The sequence below is a fragment of the Melospiza georgiana genome, chromosome 5 (assembly GCF_028018845.1).
Source record: "Melospiza georgiana isolate bMelGeo1 chromosome 5, bMelGeo1.pri, whole genome shotgun sequence".
Classification (NCBI taxonomy): Eukaryota; Metazoa; Chordata; class Aves; order Passeriformes; family Passerellidae; genus Melospiza; species Melospiza georgiana.
In genome coordinates, this window is record NC_080434.1 from 57,612,301 (window position 1) to 57,637,114 (window position 24,814).

At 40.7% G+C, this 24,814-nt stretch overlaps 1 protein-coding gene across 2 annotated transcripts in view; it reads right to left on the bottom strand.

Moving 5' to 3' along the window:
- The window catches only part of STK32B (serine/threonine kinase 32B), a 155,887-nt gene extending 137,502 nt beyond the window's left edge, over nt 1–18,385 (bottom strand). For both annotated transcript variants that reach the window (XM_058024838.1, XM_058024839.1), the window contains exon 1: nt 18,310–18,385. In XM_058024838.1, coding sequence (XP_057880821.1) covers nt 18,310–18,385 — 76 coding nt within the window. The remainder of the gene's footprint in view (nt 1–18,309) is intronic.
- Nucleotides 18,386–24,814: the final 6,429 nt, after the last annotated feature.

Below are 24,814 nucleotides of genomic sequence, written 5' to 3' on the forward strand. Positions count from 1 at the left end.
GTGTATTTTACTTTAACAGGAATTGCTTTATATCAAAGTAGAGATCAAACTCTGATCCCTGCCATGTTAATACACCCTGACAACCAATTCTCCCTCACACGTAAGTGAGCCCAGGCAATAAAGACAAGTTTAAAACTATCTGCTGAGCATGTCTTTTGACTTTGATGGCAATTCCAGGAAGCCAACCAATTACTTTTCTGGAAATAAGTAAGAATGGTAGTAAACATCCTATGCGAGAAAAATTTAAGCTAATATGAAGTTCAATTGCTATTATTTGATGGCAAAGTTAATAATTAATGAATTTTAAATTGTTTCTTATTAATAAACAACAGCAAAAAGGAGGTCAAATATTGCTGTCAGAGCTTGGCAGAAGATATCAGGAACATGAAATATTTATTATCATGGCAAAAAGTAATCTGGACCATCTAGTAGGACTCAAGCTTAAATTCATAGCATGTCCTCATTGGCAGTGCAGTACAAAACAGGGAAGAATGACTGTCTGTGTAACGTCACCACTGATGATGTCAGCTGCAAAAAATTTAGCGCAAGCAATGATGTGTTTTAGTTGTCTTTTTTTTTGGGATAATGCAGGATCTTCAGAAATCCTGATGATGACTAATGGTGCAGGCAATTACCAAGGTGAAGCTCCCTTGACAAATACTTCAGATTTAAACCAGCAGCAGCTGAGATGGCTTTAAAAGGAAAAAGAGACAAAATACAACAGTGGCAAGCATGAATGGAGGATAACACTGCAAAAAGTCAATTAAATTTAAATAATTCCTGTCTCAGGATGTCATCAATTGAAAGGCAAGTTCAGAAAAGGATAGAACTAGCACATAGTGAAGGCACAAAGTGGGAAAGACTCAGACTGTGAATAAGAAGAGAGATCTGTGCAGAACTGACCCTGTGCAGGGCAACCACTAATAACACTCTTTTAATATTACTTCCATGCCCGTGGAGGTGGAGGGTCACTGATCTGATCAGTCTGACAATGTGATACCATGGAGAATGAGAATTTGAATGTTTGTGATAGGCTGTCAGCCCAGATGATCTTGATTGTGCGGGTCAGTTTGCTGTAATCCTTCAGAAATGTAATTTTAAAGCAGACCCTTTCAATATCTCATTATCTTCTGCTATGATGTCTCGTTAAACACCCATAAATTGAGCTAAAAAATACCCAAAACAATTGGACTTCAAACACATAGGCTTTTACTATTAGATTTAACAGAAAAGCAAAAGGAATTTGGAGTACCAAATCTATGACTCTTTTTCAACAAAGAGCAAATAGCTCTAGATTGTTGTGAAAAGCCTGTAGCAGCTGATCAGGGATTTTACAAATTGGTGTATAACTCAGGGCTATGAAAAATATCATGAGAGGTCAGATGTTCCTCTGGATGGACTGAAATAAGGTAACAATCCTCACCTTTGCTAAATAACTGATATTGATGTCTGGAAATGACAAGAGCCTAGTTAACACTTTTCAGAAGTCAGAAAAGATTTGGTAGTAGTTGAAAGCAGCACACAGCATGGCAGATGTGTTCACTTCTTGTGCACAGGACTCAGTGTCACTGGTCACTGGAGCTGGCCAGTGAAAATGGCCACACCATTCTATGATTCTATGAAAGAACATGATTCTCTCTCTATTTAGGCTGGCACTGAAGCTAAGTGACATGAATAACTGGAATTATTATGTTATAATAAGGTTTGATGCATTGGCTAGCAGAGTCCATAGCCCTGACCTCACTGTCGCACAGAAACAAACAGGATTTACTCAGGCAGTGTCAAATCTTCAGTATAACTACAGGTTAATTTGTCATAACAGAGATGTTTTGGCTGCTTCTGTGTTCTGTTAGCATATAGCATTCAGGTAATCTATTTTCCAGTAGAAAGGTTTCTTTTCATTGACTCATTTGGTTCAGTGGGAAGTAATTGGAACTTCTCATCCATATATCCTACTATAGCCAGCAATCTACAAAATTTTACTATTATAAACCCACAAGTCAGTGAATTATTTTTTAGATCAGTGAACATGTGAATTAAAGATCCCTTTTTGCTGCCATCAAAACAGTTCTGGTTTGTGACAGGACAGAGATTTGGTGCAGAAAAGCTCTTAACTTAGCAGCACCACTGGAAACATCAGAAGTCATCAAGGACCAGCTGGATTGATGTCCTGGCCCTTATCACAGCCACTGAATAGCAGGGAAGCCTCTGAGTCTCCATGCTTTTCATAGCTCTTTCAAAAGACATTGACACTAAGGAGAAAAGTTTCAGGAGCTGCTCCAACTTAAAATGTAAGACCTCTGTTAAGTGATAAAACACAGCACCCTTTTGTTGAGAAAAGAGAGATTCTGATCGACCGTGTTGTTCTCTTATGGATGAGCTGACAAAAACAATCTCTGAAATCATTGCAAGGAGAAACAGGTTGACAGCTATAAGCAGCAGAAAAGATACTCCTTGAGAAAATGTATTGCTACAATATAGAAAATCTAAATTTCACTTTACTGTAATAGACTTCCCTCTGAGATCAGGATACACATAATGGACTATGAAGCATCTTTTTCAGCTGGAAAGTGGGAATATTCACCTCCCTCAGATTTTCTATGAAAATAACCTCATTAATAACTGAACTGGAAGGCTCTCTGAGAGAAGTTGCTATGGGAATAAAATGTCAAATATCAGTGTACCAAACTGTTTTCTCCTGCTATAAAATTTATCAGAACGATCCCCAGGTGAAGGAAAATTCTTTAAATTAAGTTAACAACAAAATCCTTAGTGAGACATCCATCAATCTTATCCATGCAAAGGTCTCTGTAATTCCAAGCATGCCAGAGGAAGTGAATAAACCTCTTTGCTCTCAGCTCCTCCGGGCAGTGCCTCTGAAGGAATTGTTCTTGCAGATAAAATGAGTCTTGGTGCTATGTTAATGGGAGGCTGGGGACCCATGTGAAGAAGATTTTACTCAAACACCTAGAGACAGTAGGAGCTGTTCTCTTTCTCTTATGAATTCAGAACCTAAGACATGAGGAGTCTCTCTCCAGAGCTGAATATTGAAAAAATATCTCTTCTATTTTTAACCACAACTACAAATTAAACACTTGGGGTGGGAAAGGACACTAAAGATCAGAATTATTCCCATTTCAATTGGGATTGCTTCCGATTTGGTGAGTTTAAACCAAACCCATCACCGTGGGCTTCAAATAAATGACACCAGTTCTAGCTGGCAGCAGAAGTGTGTCTGGGGTGTCCCTGCCTGCTCCACTGCTGTGGCACATCCCAGCCACAGCCTGGGGATCCAGCTGCAGGTAGCGGGGTCACACAGCATTAGATGTGGGTACAGTGGGGATTGTGAACAGGAAAACTGCTCCTCATCATGGAAAAAAACAGTATTTCATTAAATACACAGCACACCTAGTGAGTACATTAAAGGGCCAGATCTCCAGTAGAGGAGAATTAAAGAAAATTTCAAGTATTCCATTACTGGCTGACCACAAAGTAACACCTCAGAGTCCAGCAGACACTAGACACCTCTTAAACTGGCCAGATTTCTATTGACTGTTTAAATAAAAGACACAGCACACTTTTAAGAGGGCTGACCTCCTCCATCAATTCTATCTGTTAGCCTACCCATAGTTATCCATCCTCTGCAGTTAAATGACTTTCACTGTGTACTTCATTGCCCAAGTTGCATTTTATTCGTAGGTGTTCCAAGTGTTTCAAGCCAAGTTATATTTCTTAGAAAAATAAAATCCATTTTAGAGATGGAACCTCAAATCCCAGCCTCTGAGGTTGTAAAGGCACTGACCTGAACTCATCTTGGCAGTTCTGATTTTTAGAGTTATCTGGAGCCAGGAAGAGGCTTCTTTTTGATTTTAGCTAGGGTTCATAATATTTCTCTGTGTGAATCATCTACTTGCATAGGAATCACTCCACCTTCTCTGCCATTTTGGAAGAAAGCAGGTCTCACAAAAGGTTTTTTTTTTACCTACATACTCCAGACTAAATTATTGTTGATCAAATATGATCAATTTTTTCCAGCTTCAGATGACGCGATATCCTGCCCTATTAATAATCATTAACACCTTTGTATACATCACTTTTTTGTGGTTGTTTCTATTCAGGATGGTATAGAAAGGGTAGGGGGAAAAACCAATTATAGCAGCTATATTTAATTCATAAAAACTTCCATCATTTCAGTGCAAGACATATTTCTTCATCTCAGTGTTTACCGATGAATATTTGATGATGGAATGGGTAATATTTCTATGAAGACTGAAAAAAATGGGCTGACAACATAAAATGACCATCTAACTGTAGAAGTTTTTATACTTGGTGCTGATGATTTATTCTCTCATCATTGTGCTTCTTACTTCTGGGAAATCCTTGTATATTTATTTTACAAGTTATTTATAAATATGCTTATTTACAGTCCACAAGCAATTACACCAAATCTGATAGGACTGTTCACTGCAGAAAAGAGTAAATATGAATAAAGAAAGCAGGCACTTCATCTTATCTACCCACTGCTAAGATTAGGAGTTGTCCTTGTTTCAGCTGGAATAGAGTTAATTTTCTTCTTTGTATCTATTATAGTGTTGTTTATTATTATTGCTATAATCATTATTATAATTTACTTTATTTCAATTATATTCTTATCTCAACCCATGTGTTTTACCTTATTCTCCTCTCTATCCAGCTGGGAAGGGGGGCAGAGTGAGCAAGGAGGTGTGTGGTATTTTGTGGCCATCTGAGATTAAAACCACAACTGAAGTGAAATATTAAAGACTTCAAGCGAAGCAAACATAGATACACTTGGGAAACAAACCAAATCCCCCTCAGGTCAGCTGGTACAGAGGTGACTGAGGAGAGGAGGAGGACTTCAGACCAGCCACAATATCCAGGTTATGGCTGGGTGTTGGCATTAACAGCAGGTCATTAGACTCTAAGCTACAACTTAGATTTACCTCATATCATCTCACAACAGGCAAAAATAAAACTATTCCCTTGGCAAGCAGGTTGGGGAGCTGATAGATATTAATGTAGAGAACACAAGTTCTAATTTTAACTACAGAAGTTATTAGGTGCAAAGCACAAACAAATAGCGAGCTGCAGAGGATAAAATTGCTCAATGTAGCAGAAGGCTTAGTGCCTAAAACATTCAGTGGCACTAAATGTGCCATACCAGTTCTGTATAACCACAGAAATAGAACCTCAAATGAGTTTAATTATAGATGTTAGATGAAAATAATGAATATTGGTGACTCAGTTCTAGAGTTCCCTACTGCATACACTGGGTTTGTTTTGATGAGAGTAAAGTATATAAAAAAACCTCTGTGTATATATAGAGAAAAAGAGGGAGAGAGAGAGATAGCCTCTAAAATATATGTGTGTTTATATTATATTTTCTTAACTAGAATAAAATGGCAAATCATATATCAGAGCTTCTTCTGGTTATCTATGAAAATAACATTAAACAACCTTGGCTTCTTCACAGTACAGAATGGAAAACTTACAACATAGCAAAAAATATATATCACGGCTTTTTTTTTTATTTACAGGTTGTGAAAAGGACTGGAAATCATATCATTAAAGACTAGAAGAAACATGTTGTATACAACAGTTGCCAGCAATATTTTTTGGGTGATCTGCTGGGGTGTATTCTTCTTTTCCAAATTGGAATGCAGGGCTTCAGGAAGATTTTTACAATATCCAGGACATCCTGTCATTCAAAAATCCAGGATGTCATTGATCCACATATGTCTGTGGATCACAGGATGTGTATGCACTACCAGCAGAGGAAGGTTAGAGGGCTGAGAGCAGCCTGCAGTGACTCTCAAGTATTTGTATGCTCAGGGAAGCGCTTAAAATTCTCTGCATCTCACAAGTGAGAAACCTGAATGCCACAATCTTTTCTCTGAAATGGACAGCTACAACAGTGAAAGGGCTGCCTTCTGCTACGGCAGTTTAGAATCCATGGCTGTGCTTCATCCGACACCGCTGGGACAGACCGACGGCTCCTGGCTCGGGAGCATCAAGGAGCTGAAGTCAAGGCAGCACTCAGCCCAAGTGCTTGAAACCACTGAAAACAAGGTGTCTCTGCACTGCCACACACTACTCAATCCTTTCTAAACAGCAGGCAGAACCTCTCCTCACTCTCAGAAAAGCCTTGTGGAAGCCATTCAGAGAGCAGATGTTATCCCAGCAACAGCTGGAATTTGCCTCTACCTGGATGTGCTGCCTCCCACAGCCACAGCCAACACCTGTGAACTTGATGCCCAGTCCTTTTCCTAAACTATGATTTAAAATAAGAAAGGAAAAAAAGGACAAAATAGACTGGATGATTGTAAATAAGTTTGTTTTGCTATTTTGAAGCTGCCCAGGCAACTTTACTGTAGCTGCTCTCTTCCCCTGTTATCAACAGAGAGCTCACTAAATCCAAAAGAAAAAATTATTGCCCTGCTGAACATTTGGATCGACAGCAAGTGTTAACTACACTATGACTCTTTTCCAGCAAAATTGCACAGCACTTAGTGCTGACAATTTTGTTCAATAAAGGTCAATAAATCCTTCCAGAAAGTCTTTCAATACTGAGATTTTTATGGAGAATTTCACACTAAAAATAAATTTCTCTTTCTAAAGTACTTTTCATCTGTTATTATTATTTGCACCATACAAAAAACCTCTAGTTTAATAACTTAGCTCAAAAACTTGAGCAAGAGATCTCAAAGGCATCTCACTGGGCAGGAAAAGATGTGGCAATAAGGGCATAATTGGCATGCAGTTACTGAAAAATCACATGAAAAGGCTGGGCAGAGAAGAATCTCATGAATCTGCATAAAACTTCTGGCAAATCTGTCCCTTGTGTTATGTCCAAACCAATCTCAATAAAAGCTAACTTGGTTTTACAGCAATTCCCCACACATAAGATTGTATTTCTGTAGTTTTCACATGCTAAAACAGTCTAATATGATCTGGGCTTCAGAGAATGACTTTTCCTACTTCTCAAAGTGATCTTTTGATGATCTCTTGTTGTTTGACTTCAAGCTCTGCATAGCAGTTCACAGTCCTTAAGATGTGGTATTGCCCCAAAAGCATTTGCAGGCTTTACAGCTTGGAAAGAGATTTATCTAAACCTCACCCCAAAAGGCACAAAATCAATCTTCCTAACATAATGTGAAAGCAGTCCAGGGGAAGTGGAAGATAGTTTCAGAAAGGTGTGAAGGACACTCAGGAGGCTGACAGTGATTTTGTGATTATATTGCATCTTTGTTTTAACAAGGGAGCTAAGAACAGTTCTCATTGCTCAGCAAGGGAGGTGGAACAATCTCAAAAGGAAATTATAATTACTGGAAGGATTAACTCAGTTTGCATTTTTATATCTTAAATAAGGAACAGAAGGTGTTGCCTTATCGCTGCAAAAGTAGGAAAAAGAAGGAAAGTATTTTTTGTCCACTGCAGCAGGTTGCCTTGTACTGTATTTACCTTACTAAATACAACTTAGTCCTTCTTACACAGAACAGTGTTAACAATAGAATGATGAAATCACTGCTCTTTTTTATTCAGGATCATACCAAGCAAAAAAATGACAGGACAGAAAAATACATCAGGTGTAGAACTTATCTAAATGTTTCTAAATTTCAAAGAACTAGAATTGATATTTATTTCTTAAAGAACAAGAAAAGAAAATAAAGAAAATGAGAAATAAAGTGGGAATCACACAAAATCAACAAAATATTACCAGATAGAAGTTAAAAGCATTGATTTATTCATATTTTGAGTCAGGTAAACAAACTGTAGGGTAGATTTAATGAATATATATAAACAAGCTTTTTTCAAAATAGAAAAAGTTTAATGAAGTATAGAACAGAAACTTTCATACTATGTTGTGATATTATAAAGAAAATATTTATGGGAATATAAAATTTGGGAAATAAATTTCAGATTCATCAACCATCTTCAGTTATCACTAGAGCCTCAAAAACCTGTTTAAATAAGCTTCCACCAACCCTGGTAAAGCTTTCTAAGAATCATCCTTCAATTTAAAAGGAAAATATCTCTGTCTTAATTACAGGAAGAATGAAACTTAGGTGTCTACATTGTACTGAATATCCATATCAGAAAATACAATACAACATTTCTAAGAACAAAAGCATTGCAGTGCTTGATACTTTTGTATCAAGACCTGTGACAGCAATCATAGAAAAAGGGTGTGGGAGAGAAATTGATTATAAAGAATCTTCCATTAGGTATAGCAGAAATAAATCATATGCAAAACAGGAAGAACCTTGAGGTACTGACTACCAGTAAAATAAACTGAAAGCAAAGAATCATACAATGTTTTTTATGTTGGAAAAGGCATTTAAGATCTTTAAGCCCAACCATAAACCTAACACTGCCAAGTCCACCACTAAACCATGTCCATAAAGCCCCAATCTCCTGTAAGCTTTCCTTGCCAGGTCAGAAAATACAGAAAGCTGATAGTCTTTAGAAGGGAGGTGATGAACTAAGAAGACTTTTACAAACACCTTTTTGCAGAGTTCCAATTTCCAGTGATTAAAACCAGACCTGTCCAGTGACTTCACAAATCCTAGCCTTTCCATTCAGACTGTTTCATTTCCTTATAAAAATACAGTTTGATGAGAGTCAAAGTGGGAATTAAGGAGTTAAAGATGAGGTCAAATTGAGCATATGAGAGCTGCATGTAAATAAGTCTTCTAATTATTGGAGTGGAAAATAACTTATTTAGGAGCAAAAGGAAAGAAGGCCTCATTTCTGTGATACAAAGTACAACCCTCCTCATCCCCTTGTTGATGGATATTTGAGGTGAATGCTGACTGCTTAAGGGAACAGACCAATGTATAACATTCAGGTTTTCTTGAGGACAAGCTGAACACACGTCCCAGGCAGTGCTTTCATTCTATTTGCCAGATTTTAGTAAGTGAGGAATCTGAAAGGGAAAGCCTGGTAGTACTCACAATGAACAGATGCCTTCTTTCTCTCCTCTTTCGTCCAGAAATGTGTGTTTTATAAAGGTACAGTACTATATTGTAGCATATAAATAGTCTATTTTGGCCTAACTATAAAACTGTACTGTATACATTTACTGTAAAATTTAAACAGTATAATGTTAATTTCTAAGGCTCTAAAATGAAATACAAGGATGTTCCAGCAAATACTGCATTAAGAAAATCAGTTCTAAGTCCTGATGAACATATTTATGCTCAACATCCTCTTGCACTGAGAAGGTGGAGGCATCTTGGGCCCCACCAGTGCTCATCTGCAGATACAGTGTGGTTTGAACACACATTTCTGATAAAGAAAATAGTTTCCTGGGATCAAGTGCAGCCAAATAAAAAACAGTGTTATTCTTCAAAACATTCAGTGTATTAGACACTGGACCCTAGAAAGCAAACCAACTTTGTTCTTCTTTAACCACAGGGGAAAAAAAAGACATTTGCCTGTTAGTTTTTCTAAGACCCTGTATTTGCTACTCATGCTGGATTTTGATTGAGTCCAAGGAAACTCAGAATATGATTTAGTTAAGGAAATAACTTTTATTGATCTATTCAGTTTTTCATGTTTATATAATCATCATCTTTTTCCTGTTGCAGGGAAGCTTACATACGCAGTGTTCAAAAGTACAACAGCAAATTAGGCAACAGCTCAGCATAGGCCTACATTAGGCAGTAAGTAATGTCATTCAAGGTAATCAATTTAACTAGCTCATGAAACTGAGTAGAACTGTGCTCAAGAGAGATATAACACCCTTGATGTGCACACTGCTTACTGCTGCTGCTCTTCCCCCTCCAAAAAGTCCAGGCTTTTCCTGCTGAGTTTGGTGGGTGTCCTGTACCTCTTGCTCCTTCCCCTCACATGTTTTACCCTGACAGGATGCTGTGGAGCTCCTCTACCAGACTGAACTGGAAGTTTTCCTTTTTAATTGAATACTGTCTAAGAATTTTTACTTTGTATTGATTGATGTCAGTAGCAACCTTTTCTCTTCCACACCTTTCCCATCAGCTCACTCTGGCTAAGTCAAAATGTTGTGAAACCACCAAAATAACTTGACATTCTTTCCTCTATCTCACCCTTCAGTGTTTAGTCACAGGTGTCACTGCCCACCAGGTTTTGCTTCAGGATGATTTCAACTTCTGCCTTCTCAAACTTGCTTTTTTAATGAGAAATGCAGAAAAGAGTGAGTCTTGTGCTTGGCCAACAAAACCCTGCCTTCTTTGGATTGATGCACACATTCAGAAAGTACTGTACAAAGACAGTTCTGGTGAGGCAGTTCTCTGAGGATCTATGAACAAGACCATAATTCCTTACCATGTTTATTTCCCAAAGATTTTCTAATTCAGTCAGGTACAACATTTGATTCTAGGCTGAACTTCATTCATTGGACAGTGTGGTACCCCAGGTTCACAAAAAGCCCCCTAGTAGGTACTGCTGGCCTTGTAACCCACATTCACACATCCACATCAAGGAACTCCTTCACTTTCATGGCCTGGGCTCAGTGTCTGTCCCGCTGCTGCCAGGTGGGGTGAGGTAGATCTGTTCCCCCTTTTCTATGGGAAGCTGTCTGATCTTTTGAACTCTACTGGAAGTGAAACCAGTATTGAGCAGTAGAGTCAGTTTAATATCTCTGTACATTTGAAAACCATTTGTCCTGGGATACAACCAAAAATTTACTTCTCAGATTTATACCTCTTCCACCATTCAGCTTTTCCAGTCATTCAGAGCCCAGCTCTCTGAAAGTCTGCTCTTTGGCACAGAAAACAACAACAGCACACCTGAGGGAGCAAAGCCTTTTCACTTCAAGCAACAGCTGTGGGCAGGGATGGGAGACAATGGCTGAATTTGTGAAGGAGGGATTGTAAAAGCAATGGTGTTGAGATTGAGACAATAATCTTGTTTTCTGAGTTTATTTCACAAATTTTTCCTTGATCTTGAATAGAAGTCTCTAAGTTTACCTTGCTCACTGCTTGGTTAACTTTGAATTATTTATACTTACTTACTCACAAAAAGCCTATCTTGATATCCAGGCACACCACATAACACATATTGCAACAAGAGTAAATGTTACCTCTCCTGAGCACTTCCTCAATAACAAGTCAACAAGAAATTCCTTCACACTCGTAGAGTTACGTGTCATGCCGACCACTTCTGCAAATTTTGGAAGTCTACAAATGCAGCAGCAATGATTTCCATGGTGCCTTTGTTTAAGATGGAGGCGCTGACAAGGATATTTCCATTGAAGAACTAAATCTTGGAAATGTAGTTTAAGATGGAGGTCCTGACAAGGAAGTTTCCACTGAAGAACTAAATCTTGGAAATGTAATAAATATTGTTAGGAAGGATCTTGAAAATTTATCTGGACCATCTCTAAGATATTGCTGGCAGAGATTTTGTTGAATCTGGATGATGTAAAGTTAACTACAATTGACAAATACTTTAGCTGTCCCTGGAAAGGATCTTTGCTCTAATCCTGACAGTGTGATGTAAATCTGATATTGCACAACCTTTTTAGGATATTCAAATGGAACAGAGATGCAGCTCATTTGAGACAACAAGAAGCTAAGATGAAAGTGCCAGATTCATCTTTAGGGCTCCCTGTAAAAGAGGTAAACTGATATAGTATTAAACTTCACCTCCAATTATCATTTAGTGCCTGAAGAAGTGCACATTTTATTTGTGTGCATTGTACCAAAGCCCAGGCTGGGAAGATAAGGGCTGATGGTGATTGCAATATCACAATATTCCTTCTGAACCTCCTTGGACACAGACCATGTAAACTGTGAACAACAGTTTGGCACTTGGTACCACTGTGGCTACCTGAGATGATCACATTGCTCTGTGCTCTCCTTTTTGTCTATATCCTCCCACTGTCTCATATTGTGCTGTAAGTGTATTATGCTGTAAGTGTAAGCTCAACATTGATCTATTTTGCTCTGTGATTGTACAGACACTGGTATTAGGGTTTCTGAAGTGTTTTTCACTTTACATAATGATGAATTCCTGGCTTAAGTTCAATAAATGCAAACTAAAATTGTATAAAATTCAACACGGTCATAAAACAAAGTATTAAAAAATCCAGTGGTCTGTATCTAATCTATCCAAAATATTGATATTCAGCATAAAATAATGCCTTTGACAGCTGTGGTTTTAACAGAAAAGCCTTTGAGCAGTTTTTAAACCACATTTTGGTATTCTTATCCAATTCAGTACTAAAGGGAACTGGAATATTCATCTTTGCAAGGAAAAAAATAAAATGCAACGTAACACACCACAGAACTTTCATGAACAAATAAAAATCCAGCAGAAATATTGATCCCACATGATGTTTGCTGCTCTCTCTAACAGAAGGTATTTAGGTTCCAACCCGTTATTTTTACTGTTCTTTAGGGCTTTATCTTGTGAAACAAGTAGTTAGAAAAGAGTGTGTTATTATCCTCATGATCTGAGTGTTGTGCAGCAGCTCTGTGGCTGCATCAGGCACTGTCCATCACAGCTGTGTGCCAGCAGGATGATGAGCACCATCAGATCACTGACAATAACTGCACACTGAATGCTCTGTTCTCAATCTGACTCACTTTGACATCTAACCATTGCTTTAAATTGGTTCTAAGTAAAACTCTTGTTTGTCATTTTTCCCTATGTCACTTTATGGTTCTTCCGCTTTCACTGCACTTATACATAAACTCAGCCATTATGTTCAGAATTTAGCTACCTGAATCCATACCAATTTCAGGCATTTTTCTTAGGCTCTTTATCTGCGTTTTAGGCTTTTAGTACAAGTCTTTGCAGCAGCTGGCCATTTAATAATGATGTTTTCTGACACTCACCAACAATTTTAAATCCTTCATTTAAGCTGAAGGCTTTTCTGCAGAGGAGAGGTAGAAATCAATTTTAAATTACAACTTCAAATTGGAAGTTTAACTCCAGAGGATGGATGCTATATTCTCTAGTACATAAGATTTCCATTGAGCTCTGCAGCTCTGGCACTGCAGCAGAACAAAGCCTGGTGGCTCAGGCAGGGAAGTGGGACTTGAGCACTTCCCTGAAGTAGATAACAAAGCACTGCAGAGAATCAGGCTCTGGCCATGGAGAATAAGCCAAGGCTGTGCCTCATTCCCCACAGACAGGACCACACTGCTGAGGGACAGCTGTCACGGTGACCTCCACAGAGGGGTGCTCCAGCTCTGCACCTTCAGGATGCTCACTGGAAATACATATTTACCTTAAATGTAAAGTCATGTACACCAAAAGCAAAAACAAGCTCTTTAAAAGTTCAGAATACTTATTTCTAAAAGTAACTGTAGCAAAGTTGATTTTTTTAAGCCCCAAATAATCAAATACAACTGCCATATCACTTGGCAGGACCAGCTTCTAGCTTCTAACACTTTATTTCTTATCCTTTCCTCTGTATCTTCCACCACAATGTAGGCAAATACATTATTCCTGTTTGATAGTAGTAATATCTCCTGAGTCAGCTCTTTTCGAAATTATTCTTTTTGACTATTTAATTTTCACACTTTGAATATGATTGAAATTTTAACTGAACACAGTCAAGCAAATCCAGCATGAAAGACACTCTTTACAGTCACTAGGTTATTGCTAATATATTCATTACTTGTGATATTTACTGAGAATTTGCAAGGAGAATTTACCAATGGTGAATATTAGCCTTACACTTCTATTGCCATTCTTGTGAGAATATTGCTGGTTTTGAAGAGATGAACATGAGGAAAAATTTACTTCTTTGCTCTCCTGATAGTAGCACTGGATATCCATATGCAGGAGAGGGTAGTTGTTATGGGAATAGGAAATATTCAAGGTGGAGAGAGTCAAGTTCCTTTGCTTCAGTGGTATTAACCAAAGTAAAACTGTTTCCCTTTTACCTGAATTGACTACATAATTTGTGTAGAATCTTGCTTAAAGCTCCTTTTAAATGTCTGAAAAAATGTTATAATTCCACACCATATAAGGGTCTTGCTTTGGTAAGGGGTAGTGATGCTGCACAACATCAGATGTAGTTCTCTGTGCAACCTATACAGCAATAAAAATCAAGAAATGAAACATATTTTTCTATATCTTTAGGCACAAAGTCTAGGCAAACAAAGGGCTCTGTTCCCTGGATTATTCCTAGCTGTTCTTGTGCCTTATCCTAGGCTAAGAAGAGAAAATTAGATAAATACAACATGGTTTTACCAGAAGTTTATTTGCACATGAGTAACCAGACATTTTTCCTTGATGACAAACTTATTTTGTAGATGGTAGAGTTGGCTTAAATTTAATTTTTCTCAGTTTCTGTGGAATGACACGTAAGAAGGTATAAGCAAAGCTGAATAAGGTCAGGATAAACTGACAAAAGGCAAGGTGGGGAGCTGTGCTGGTTTTGGCTGGAATAAAGTTAATTTTCTCAGAGCAGCAAGTGTGGGGCTGTGCTTGGGATTCATGCTGGAAACAGAGCTCAGGGATATTTTAGCTATTGCTGAGCAGCCCTTCCACAGAGCCAAGGCCTTTCCTGTCCATCATCCCACCCCAGCAGAGAGGAGGCTGGGGGTGCACAAGGGGCTGGGAGGGGACACAGCCAGGACAGCTGACCCAGGGATATCCCACATCTCACACCTCATCCCTGTGGCTTCGTGCTCAGTATGCAAAGTTGGATGATGAAGGAAGGGGGAAACATTCAGTGTGATGCCATTTGTCTGCCCGAGTCACCATCACACGTTATTGGCCCGGCTCTCCTGGCTATGGCTGAGCACTGCCTGCCCCTGGGAAGCAGTGAATAAATTCCTTGTTTTGCACTGTTTGGGTGCACAGCTTTTGCTTTCCCTATTAAACTGTCTTTATATCAACCCATGTAACTTTTGTTCCTCTGATCCTCTCCCTCATCCCACCTGGGGAGTGAGCAAGTGGCTGTGTGGGGCTGAGTGAGGTCCTGCTTGGGTTAAACCACGGCAGTAACAAAGGAAAAAATATTATTTAGAAAAGGGAAATACGAGGCTGGCAGGGGTTAAAAGCAAAGAAGATTAAGTCTGGATATGATCCAGCTGAATACTCACACAAAGTGTTCAGTGGTCTTGATAACTGACATGAAGAGTGTGGTCATAATTTAAAACATTGTATTAAAAAGAATCAGAGTGTTGCAAGGAAAGAAGTAAGTGATCATCTTTGAGACTATGAATAATAGAAGTGGACCAAAATTCAGTCCTGCAAAAGGCCATGTACATAGAAGCACCAAATCTCCTAATGTGGATTGGAGTTCATCAGTGGAAGTTACTGAGAGGGCACTGACCCCAGGGTGACGGAACTATTCACACGGTACGTCCATGGAAAGGGCACATGGAATTATACACTGTGCTAGAACTTACTTCCAGTAGAGAACAGGATGTATTCTTTCCAACACATGGTCCTGGGGAAAACTCAGCTACAATTCTGTGTATAATTTGGGTTATCTGTGTGAAACCAAGACAGGTTCAAATGCAAACAGATGCAGGACACAGGAAATGAGAAAGCAGTAGAAATAATAGAAAATTAGAAAAGGTTTCCCTGCAAATCAAAGAGTGAGAGGGGACATTTTTGCTGTCTATCAAAGCCCCAGAATAATCATGGAGGGGGAGAGCATTTTAAACCAACAAAGCTTGAATTCAACACAAATCTTGTAAGTAGGTGAAGAAACCTAGTCACGAAAACAGATACTTCTGACCATTCAAAGAGTGAACTTCTGGAAGATCTTTCTAATAAAAATGGAACACAGAGAACTAATGTAGCTGGTAAAAATGGTATGCATCACTGCCTTTAAAAAGATTAGTGTATGATAATGATGTGTTGTACTGGGTCTAATAACTGGGAACTAACAGCATGAAGTTCAGGCTTCTGGTTCTCCAGAATATTTTCTATTATTATGAGCATGGAGGGGAGTCTACATTCAGCTTACAGGTTTTAGATCTGCTCAGGGGCTCAATAACTGTTCTCATCAGAAAGCAGGAGGTAACTCTGGAACAGAAACCCCATAAGCTTGTCAGGCAGCATCTGGGTGCTCTACATACACTATTTTCATATATTTATTTATTAAATAATACACTGTGTAAGTAACTTTTTTCTATGATTTCCAGAGTGATGATAAATGGCTTTAAACCTCTACTTCCAAAATTCATGTTTTATTCTATGCTCATCATAAACATGCATGGATATAAAATGGCAATACTTTTTTACTGTTCATTTTTATAATTTCAAGAGGCAGCTGTGACATTATACACAATACACTAAATAGATTAGTTTATAACATTCCTACATCTTCCTATTCATACACAACTTACTTATTCAGTTCTCTATGAATTGATTATTCTTCTTGAGCAATTACACCATTTCAAGAAACAAATCCACTTTTTCTTGTTATACTTTTCATTAACTTTTTTTTATTATTATTATATGTTGAGTCCAATATTGTGGGAAATGGTGACTTTTATAGCTACTAGTGGGAATAAGGAAAAACAGCTTCATTTTGCATTAAATCCTGTTAGATACAATTTCAAACAGGAGATATTTCCCCATATTGTTTAGGTACTTGGGAAAATGCCATCCTGAATGTAAGTACTTTTGTAAGTACTATTGGAAATTGGTTATTGTTTCAAGAGCAATGGACTCTTCTGAACTAGATGGTTGTGTCAAGCAAAATATATTAAGAGGACTAAAAGGTTATGTTAGCAACATTCATAATGGGGAAAACCACCTCAGAACAAAACAAAACCATGCAAAGAATAAATAATGGCCTAATTGAAATCCATAAATATTTCATGTGCTCTTTTTTTTTATTAGCTGTTAATAATGGCTGCATTGCAGAAATGCTTTCTGGATAGAAAGAGAACTAAGTGCCTTGAAGTCTTTTCTGCAATAATTTACTATTGAACTTTGTTGATTTTGTTCAAAAACTGACCACAGTTTTGTAGCATGGGGAAAAAAATAAACATGGTAATAGTTCATGGAAACTGCTAGCTTAGAGAATCCAATTAGAAGTCTTCAAAGGCAGGAGTGTGGGTATCTTTTTACCTTAGGCTGTCTGGACAAGATTAACTTTTCATGCTTTCATTCTGGAGTATTTCTCAGCGAGTTTCCTCAAGGTTTGCAGCCCCACCTGAGCATGGTTGAGACTTTGCCTGGGGGGAGGTGAGGGGGGCTCTTTCCCACTTGTATGTTTGCCCAGCTTGACCTATGGTAAAGGTCTGAAATTTTCTATCAGTACAAGGAAATGGCAGCTATGGCTCCTCAACAAATTGTACACGATCTGTCCCATTCCCCACACAAACAATGGAGTGCTGTAAACCACACCTCACCACGCTTTGCCGAGGAATAGGAAATGGTAATCTCATCTTAAATGCAAGATGCAGTCACCCTTTCAAGCACTTTATCTGCATTTAAGACTTTTCCCCCCTACTGGGAAAACAATACGAGTATCTCCATGTGCCCTGAACATACAGGACAGAACATACGTGTTTTGACTTGTTATGAAACCAAGAAAACCAATGTGAGTCTATTAGGGCACAATCACTTCCTAATAAAATATATTGGGAACTTCCAGGGAAGTTCCTCAAAATTAAGCACCCATTGCCTAGATAGGCAGCAACATCCATCCCATAAGTAACATTAAAAATATTTCTACATTAATGTACAAATATCTGCTCACTGAGAGTGCTGTGTTCTCTCTGCTTTGAGAACCAAAATTATTTTAACTGAAATGCATTCACATAATTCTAATTAAATACAGTCTACATTGGAAAATTACACTGAAATGCATAAAGAGCAAAGAAACACCACATTTTAGGCAAACTTTTCCATTGCCTTCCACAAACTTTACAAGATATACTTTCTTATGACACATTATCTAGGTAGGGACTAGAACCTCGTAGTAATAGAACATGCTAAAAAAAAGTTTCAGAAAGTAAAGGTGATGGAATAAGTATAGAGTACGAGAGACATCACCATTTAAAACAGGCAGGTGGGCAAAGCGACAACTATAAACAAAACCAGAAGCGTGGGCATCCATCTCACACGCGATGCCCATTCATAAACGCGGGCTCGAAGCTACCTGCCATGTGCTTAAAGCCCGGCTGGCGATGTGCTAGACGCGAGCCTCCCGCTCTGCCGGAGCGGACGGCAGGACAAAGGCGGGCAGCGCACCCGCACCCGCACCCGCGGCCCGGGGGAGGCTCCGCGCCCGCGGCTCCCGCACGGAGCGGGGCCGGAGCCGCCCGGGGCCGCCGCGGCGCCGGGAGAGGCGCGGCTCGGTACCGCGGACAGCTCCGCACTCACCGTCCTCATTCTCGTCGAAGACGGGCGCCCTGTGGGAGTGGCCGCCCCCCATGTTATTCCGCGGCCGGCTCCGCATCCCCCGCCGCCAGCATCCCCCCGAGCGGGGCACTGCCCGCCCGCCGCCTGCCCGCCCGGCCCGGCCCGGCCCGGCCGGGGGAGCTCCGCAGGGCTAGCAGTCACCCTGCGACATGGAAGCGATCCGTCTGCCCCTGGCAGAGACCGCTGCTGCCTGGCAGAGACCGACTTGGCCCTTCTCTCATCGCGGAGGGGCAGGGGAGGGAGGGAGGGACGGAGTTAGGGGAGGAGGGAGGGATGGAGGGGGAGGGAGGAGGAGGCGGAGGTCCTGCTGCCGGTGGCTTTTGGTAAGCGGTAAAAGCTGGATCTACCTGGATCCTCGCGGATCCTCCCGCCTCCGCTTTCCCTCCTCCCAGACCTCCACTGAGGAGCGCGGAGTGCCCGCTCCTGCCCCGGCCCCGCGCCCTGCCCGGCCCTGCCCGGCCCCCGGCGGCGGTGTCTGACGGGCAGTGGGTGCAGAGCCGCTCCTGCCGCCCGGCCGCGCTGGCAGCACGGGGGCCATCGCTCCCGAGGCGCGGCAGGGGCGGGAGGGCGAGCACTGCCCGGGCAGTGGTCGATGGCAGATGGTTTTGTTTTGCCTCCCGACTGCGAGGGGGCGTTCATCGCCGGCAGCCCGGAGGGACGCGGCCGGCCGACCGAAGTTCGCTGAGTTTACGAAGCGGCAAAAAGAACCAAAGGGAGCCGCTCCTTTCCCTCCCGCTCCCTCCCGTTCCCCCGATCCCCGGGCGGGGCGGCCCCGGGAGCGCGGCCCCGCAGCGCCACCTGCCGGCCGCGCCGGGCAGCCCCGAGCCGGGGCGGCTGCGGGCACCGGGAGGGCGGCGGCTCCTGCGGGGCGGGGGGAACGGCAGAGGGACAGGTGAAGGTGTGTGAGTGTGTGTGTGTGTGTGTGTGTGTGTGTGTGTGTGGAGAGGGACAGGTGAATGTGTGCGTGTGTGTGAGTGTGAGTGTGTGTGTGTATGTGTGTGTGTGAGTGTGAGTGTGTGTGTGGAGAGGGACGGGTGAATGTGTGTGTGTGTGTGTGTGTGTGTGTGTGTGTGTGTGTGTGTGTGTGTGTGTGTGTGTGTGTGTGTGTGTGTGTGGAGAGGGACGGGTGAATGTGTGTGAGTGCGTGTGTGTGTGTGTGTGTGTGTGTGTGTGTGTGTGTGTGTGTGTGTGTGTGTGTGTGTGTGTGTGTGTGTGTGTGGAGAGGGACGGGTGAATGTGTGTGAGTGCGTGTGTGTGTGTGTGTGTGTGTGTGTGTGTGTGTGTGTGTGTGTGGATAGGAACAGGTGAATGTGTGTGTGTGTGTGTGTGTGTGTGTGTGTGTGGAGAGGGACGGGTGAATGTGTCTGTGTGTCTGTGTGTCTGTGTGTGTGTGGAGAGGGACGGGTGAATGTGTGTGAGTGTGTGTGTGTGTGTGTGTGTGTGTGGAGAGGGACAGGTGAATGAGTGTGAGTGTGTGTGAGTGTGTGTGTGTGTGTGTGTGGAGAGGGACAGGTGAATGTGTGTGAGTGTGAGTGTGTGTGTGTGTGCAGAGGGACAGGGTGAATGTGTGTGAGTGTGAGTGTGAGAGTGTGTGTGTATGTGTGTGTGTGAGTGTGGAGAGGGACAGGTGAATGTGTGTGAGTGTGTGTGTGTGGGGAGAGGGACAGGTGAATGTGTGTGAGTGTGTGTGTGTGTGGAGAAGGACAGGGTGAATGTGTGTGAGTGTGAGTGTGTGAGTGTGTGTGTATGTGTGTGTGTGAGTGTGCAGAGGGACAGGTGAATGTGCGTGTGTGTGGAGAGGGACAGAATGAATGTGCGTGTGTGTGTGTGTGGAGAGGGACAGGGTGAATGTATGTGTGTATGCATTTGTGTGTGAGTGTGAGAGTGTGGAGATGGACAGAGTAAAGATGTGTGTATAAACACATGTGTGTGTGTTAGTGTGGACAGGGACAGGGTGAATATGTGTGTGTGTGAGTATGGAGAGGGGAAAGGGTGAATGCGTGTGAATGAGTGTGCAGAGGGACAGGGTGAATATGTGTGCATGTGAATGCATGTGAATGTGGAGAGGGACAGGGTAAAGTGTGTGTGTACACATGTGAGTGTGTGTGAGTGTGGAGATGGACACAGTATATATGTGTGCATCTGTACATGTGTGTGTGTACAGAGATGGACACGGTAAATATGTGTGCGTGTATATGCATGTGTGTGTGTGGAGATGGACAGGGTGAATAAGCGTGCATGTATACACGTGTGCGCGTGTGACTGTGCGTGGAGATGGAGATGGACACAGGTAAACAGGTGTGCATGCATACACATGTGTGTGAGATGGAGGTGGACACGGGTAAATATGTGTCCATGTAAATGCATACACGTGTGTGTCTGGAAATCTCTCCCCTCTAAAAGTGCATTAGCTAAAACTGCCAGCACTGGAAAGGGATTACACGGATCACCTGCCATGTAGCAAACAATGAGAGCTTTCTAGGCTTGCTGTTGATATTTATAGACTGAAATAGCTGTATCGCTCCCTTACAAAAATTCTACTGTTAGCAACCTCTGAGTGAAGTAGAAACAATTGTGTTCAGCACTTCCTCCAAAGGGAAACAGGTAAAAAAATTAAATATCTATATTAGTACTGTATCCAGGTCAAAGCCTTTGCAGTTGCTCCAGAGGAAACCTGCAGACAGAAAAAAAAATCAAATGAAAGTTGCATTTTTGCTTCTTCACTGTTACATGGGGAGAAGAGGGAGTAGGAATAGAAGGCAGAAACAGGGTAAATGTATTTCCATATAGAGGCAGAAAGGCTTTACCATTCTCCTATATTATTTATCACCCTTCTTTCAGTATAGCTGTTTAGAAAAGCCCAGGAGCAAATACTACAAAGCAGAAGAACTTTCAGTCTCTTTGTATATGACTTTTACCTGCCATAGTTACTCTCATGACCTGTCTTTGAACCCTATGTAATGCTGCTGTAACCTCTCTGGGAAAGGCTGATTAGGCTTAAATGAAGTGAGTAAGATCCTGAGCTGTGTGGCTGAGAACTCAGAGCTTACAGCCTCTAAAAACCCAGAAAATGGATAAATTCAGACATGGTGATATTTTTTCCATAAGTAGACATGGACAGATTGTATCACCTGCTGACGTCCTTTACTTAAATTATTTGGGTTATCATTACTTCCATGTGAAAACATTTGCAAAATACGGAAGCTTTCAAAACTTTGACCAGTGATTATTCTTCTAAAATGGAGTCTGGAAAGCATGACTTACTCTTCGTCATTCTTTTGTTTATTACTCACCCATTCAAAGATTTAGTCATCCAATCAGGAGCAGAAATAAAGTCATGTTACTGAGTTTGTGTTCCTTCAGCCAGAAGACAGCAATAATACTCAGAAATCACAGAGCTTCAGTTCTCTTTTGGGTTACCTAACCAATGTGGTGCTTGATGTTAATCCATTTTCTTTAGCAGGAACAAGGAGGAGTGCACTTAGGTTTCAGCTGACAAGAGTTACCTTCTGCCTGAGCTAAGGGCTTACATCCAGTCAATCTAACTGCTTCAATTCAAGTGGAAGTGTTTCAAAGTAGCCTTCCAAGTAACGTGAGGAACTGGTTTGCCCCCAGGCTGATCATTTTACACAGGAGAAGCTCATCCATAGAACAAGATATGAGGGATGAGCAGGAGCAGTTTGGTATCCCACTGCATGCAGAAAATACAATTTCATTGAAAACTACTCAAAACTGCCTCCAAGAGTTGTTCCACTTCTTTTTTGTGCCTGACTTCCTTCACATAGACCATAAGTCTAACAAGTTTCCTGAGATTACTTTCTTGATTTCATATGACAAGACCCATCATGAACCGAAGCAGTTCTAACAATGAGTTGTATCTATCCATTAATTAGTCACTCCAAATAGACTGGTGGGTCATTTTGGCTCCTTTTTGACAGCTTTGTAATAAATCTGCCCTTGATTTGTGCAAAATTCAGGTTTATGTTTAAACCTCAGCATAGCTAGGAGGTTAAGACAAATGGCATTCTGTGTTCATATGAAATGTGAAAAATTAACATTTAGTAATAAAGTATTGATGAGACATTATTTTTAATTGATAACATTATATTCCTCTATAATGCTTGTACTTGAGTAGTGCCAGACATTATCCTTCACAGTAATTTTCTTTTGAAACAGACAAAAAAAAAGATTATCTGACAAGAATTGTTGGGTTTGCTGTTCTGAAAGCAATGTAACGTATTCTTTGCATCAGTGTCTGTGCTCTGAACTAAGATGTGTTTGTATGATGCTCATCATCTTCCTGAGAGTGTCAGTGATTCTGCAAGTAAATCAGAAGTTGTTTATAATGGTGTCCAATGGTGCTAAGCTTGAATGTGTGCTCAGAGCCCAGCCAAGCCTCAAGGAAACCAGTGGCAGTTTCCAGTGCCTTTGACGTGAGTAATGTCCAGCCTTGGACACATGGGCTGCTTATTCACATGGTCCTGGGCTCCCCTTTGTCCTTTGCAACCCTGAATGCACGCTAAATTCTGAACAGAGGTATAACTCCAGCATCTTTTTTCTTAAAAATACTCAGAACAATCTGAATTCCATTGCGTCTGCTTCAAATTTAGCAACAACTCTTCAAGAACAATTACTCATATGTTTTTCCAATTGCTTTTGTAAACCAGAAATAAGTCTGAAATTCTTTATCATAACATCATGCATATCAGTACAGCTCTCTGAAGCCTGAGAATTCTCCGAACAATTAAATGTTTACTCTTCTGAGAAAGAGATTTCTAAGCTAAAAGCAGTTTCTAAGTCTTGCAAGACCAAAACCAAATCAAACTTCTAATGCTTATCCTTTCCCTGAAAAGACAGTCAGGTTTTTCTTGAGATAAACAAAGTTCTAAACTTAAAAACACATTCTATTTTTAGCAGGTATCTGCTGCATAGCCTATGCAGAAAACCCAGCAAGGAAAAAGGACAGTCAAATAGAGATCCTTTCTTCCCTCTCTTTTCTTTCCCCCTTCCTCCTGCAATCAGCATGAACATCATTTTGAGATATTGTTTTACATTTTCATTTAAGTCCTATGTTGTCTGGCTTAGATTAACAGTGATTTTTTCAGATCTCCATGCAGCGTTAGCTATAAAGAAAATCAAATATGATTACAATCCTTTGCATTATAAAACTTCCCTCAGGGAATTCAGTGGTTTAAAGCCAGTAATTCTATGATTACAGCTTTTGCATTAAAATGCTTCTGATGAGACTTACGGGGTGAGGGTGACCTTACAATTCTTGATTTCACAGCACACCTTGTTGATATGCTAATATTTTTTAATTGCAGACTGTTTACGCTGACATTTTTGTGTTTGAATACTATCCTGGAGTTAACAAAGAAGATATTAAAATAGCATCTTTTGACTTTATGATTATGGCTACTTTAAAAGGAAAGATGATGGGTTATAAAGTCCCCTTTTTGGAAACCAGTAGGGTCACCTATTCTATTCTATTCTATTCTATTCTATTCTATTCTATTCTATTCTATTCTATTCTATTCTAAATTTTGCACAGGACTACAGTAAGCTCACTTTGGCTGTTCACTATGTCAGCTGAAGCAGTGGTAAATCTGCTCAAACCCTGTTTCCAAAGCACATATACTCTCCTCTGACCCCTTTCAGATCAGTAGGATGTGCTAAAAGGCAGAACATGCTGAAATCAGATGAAAAACTTTGTCTTTCCATGGTTTGCTCTCAGAGCATGGCCTCTGCTCATATTTATTTTTGTTTTAGAGAACTTATGCACTGGGAGTGTTTGCTAAAGAACCAAGCAAGAACCTGAAGTACAATCTGACAGTCTTCTATTCTCTCTTCAGGCACAAGTGCTTGCTGTTCCCAACAAAGGCCAGAGACTCTGCAAATTGACTGACTCCTATTTCACTCCTGATGATTTTAGAGAAAACTGTTTCTCCTAAGACTCTATCAAAATAGTGCTAAACCCCTGGAGTTTTATTGAGATTTACTGTGAAAAGCAGTGAGTCTAACTGGCATTGTCTGGCATATCCATGTGAGAGACAGAGTATAAATTGAAGCATAGGTCAGATCAAAGTGTCCAACAAAGGATCCAAGCACAAAACAAAGTTTCCTTTACTTTTCCAAGATTAAGACAATGCTGGGAAAGAGTGGCTTAGTTTGGCTTCACAACCTGCTCTCCTAACTGCTCCTTCCCCAGCAGTCCCATCTCTATTCCCCAAACAGTCCCACCAGTTTAAAGCATAACAGACTTTTGGACTAATCCCAGTATGGATGACCAGGCATGGATTTGTGTGAGGCCAGAAGCATCTATTGCCAAGATAATGGAGTATGGAATAAATTCATGGACAAGTCCTGCACAACCAAATCTCATGGTTAGAATGTGAGTGTTGCTTTTCCCACCATCCATTATACAGGAAGGCTGACAGATTTCACTAAGAGTTATTTATAAAAGGCT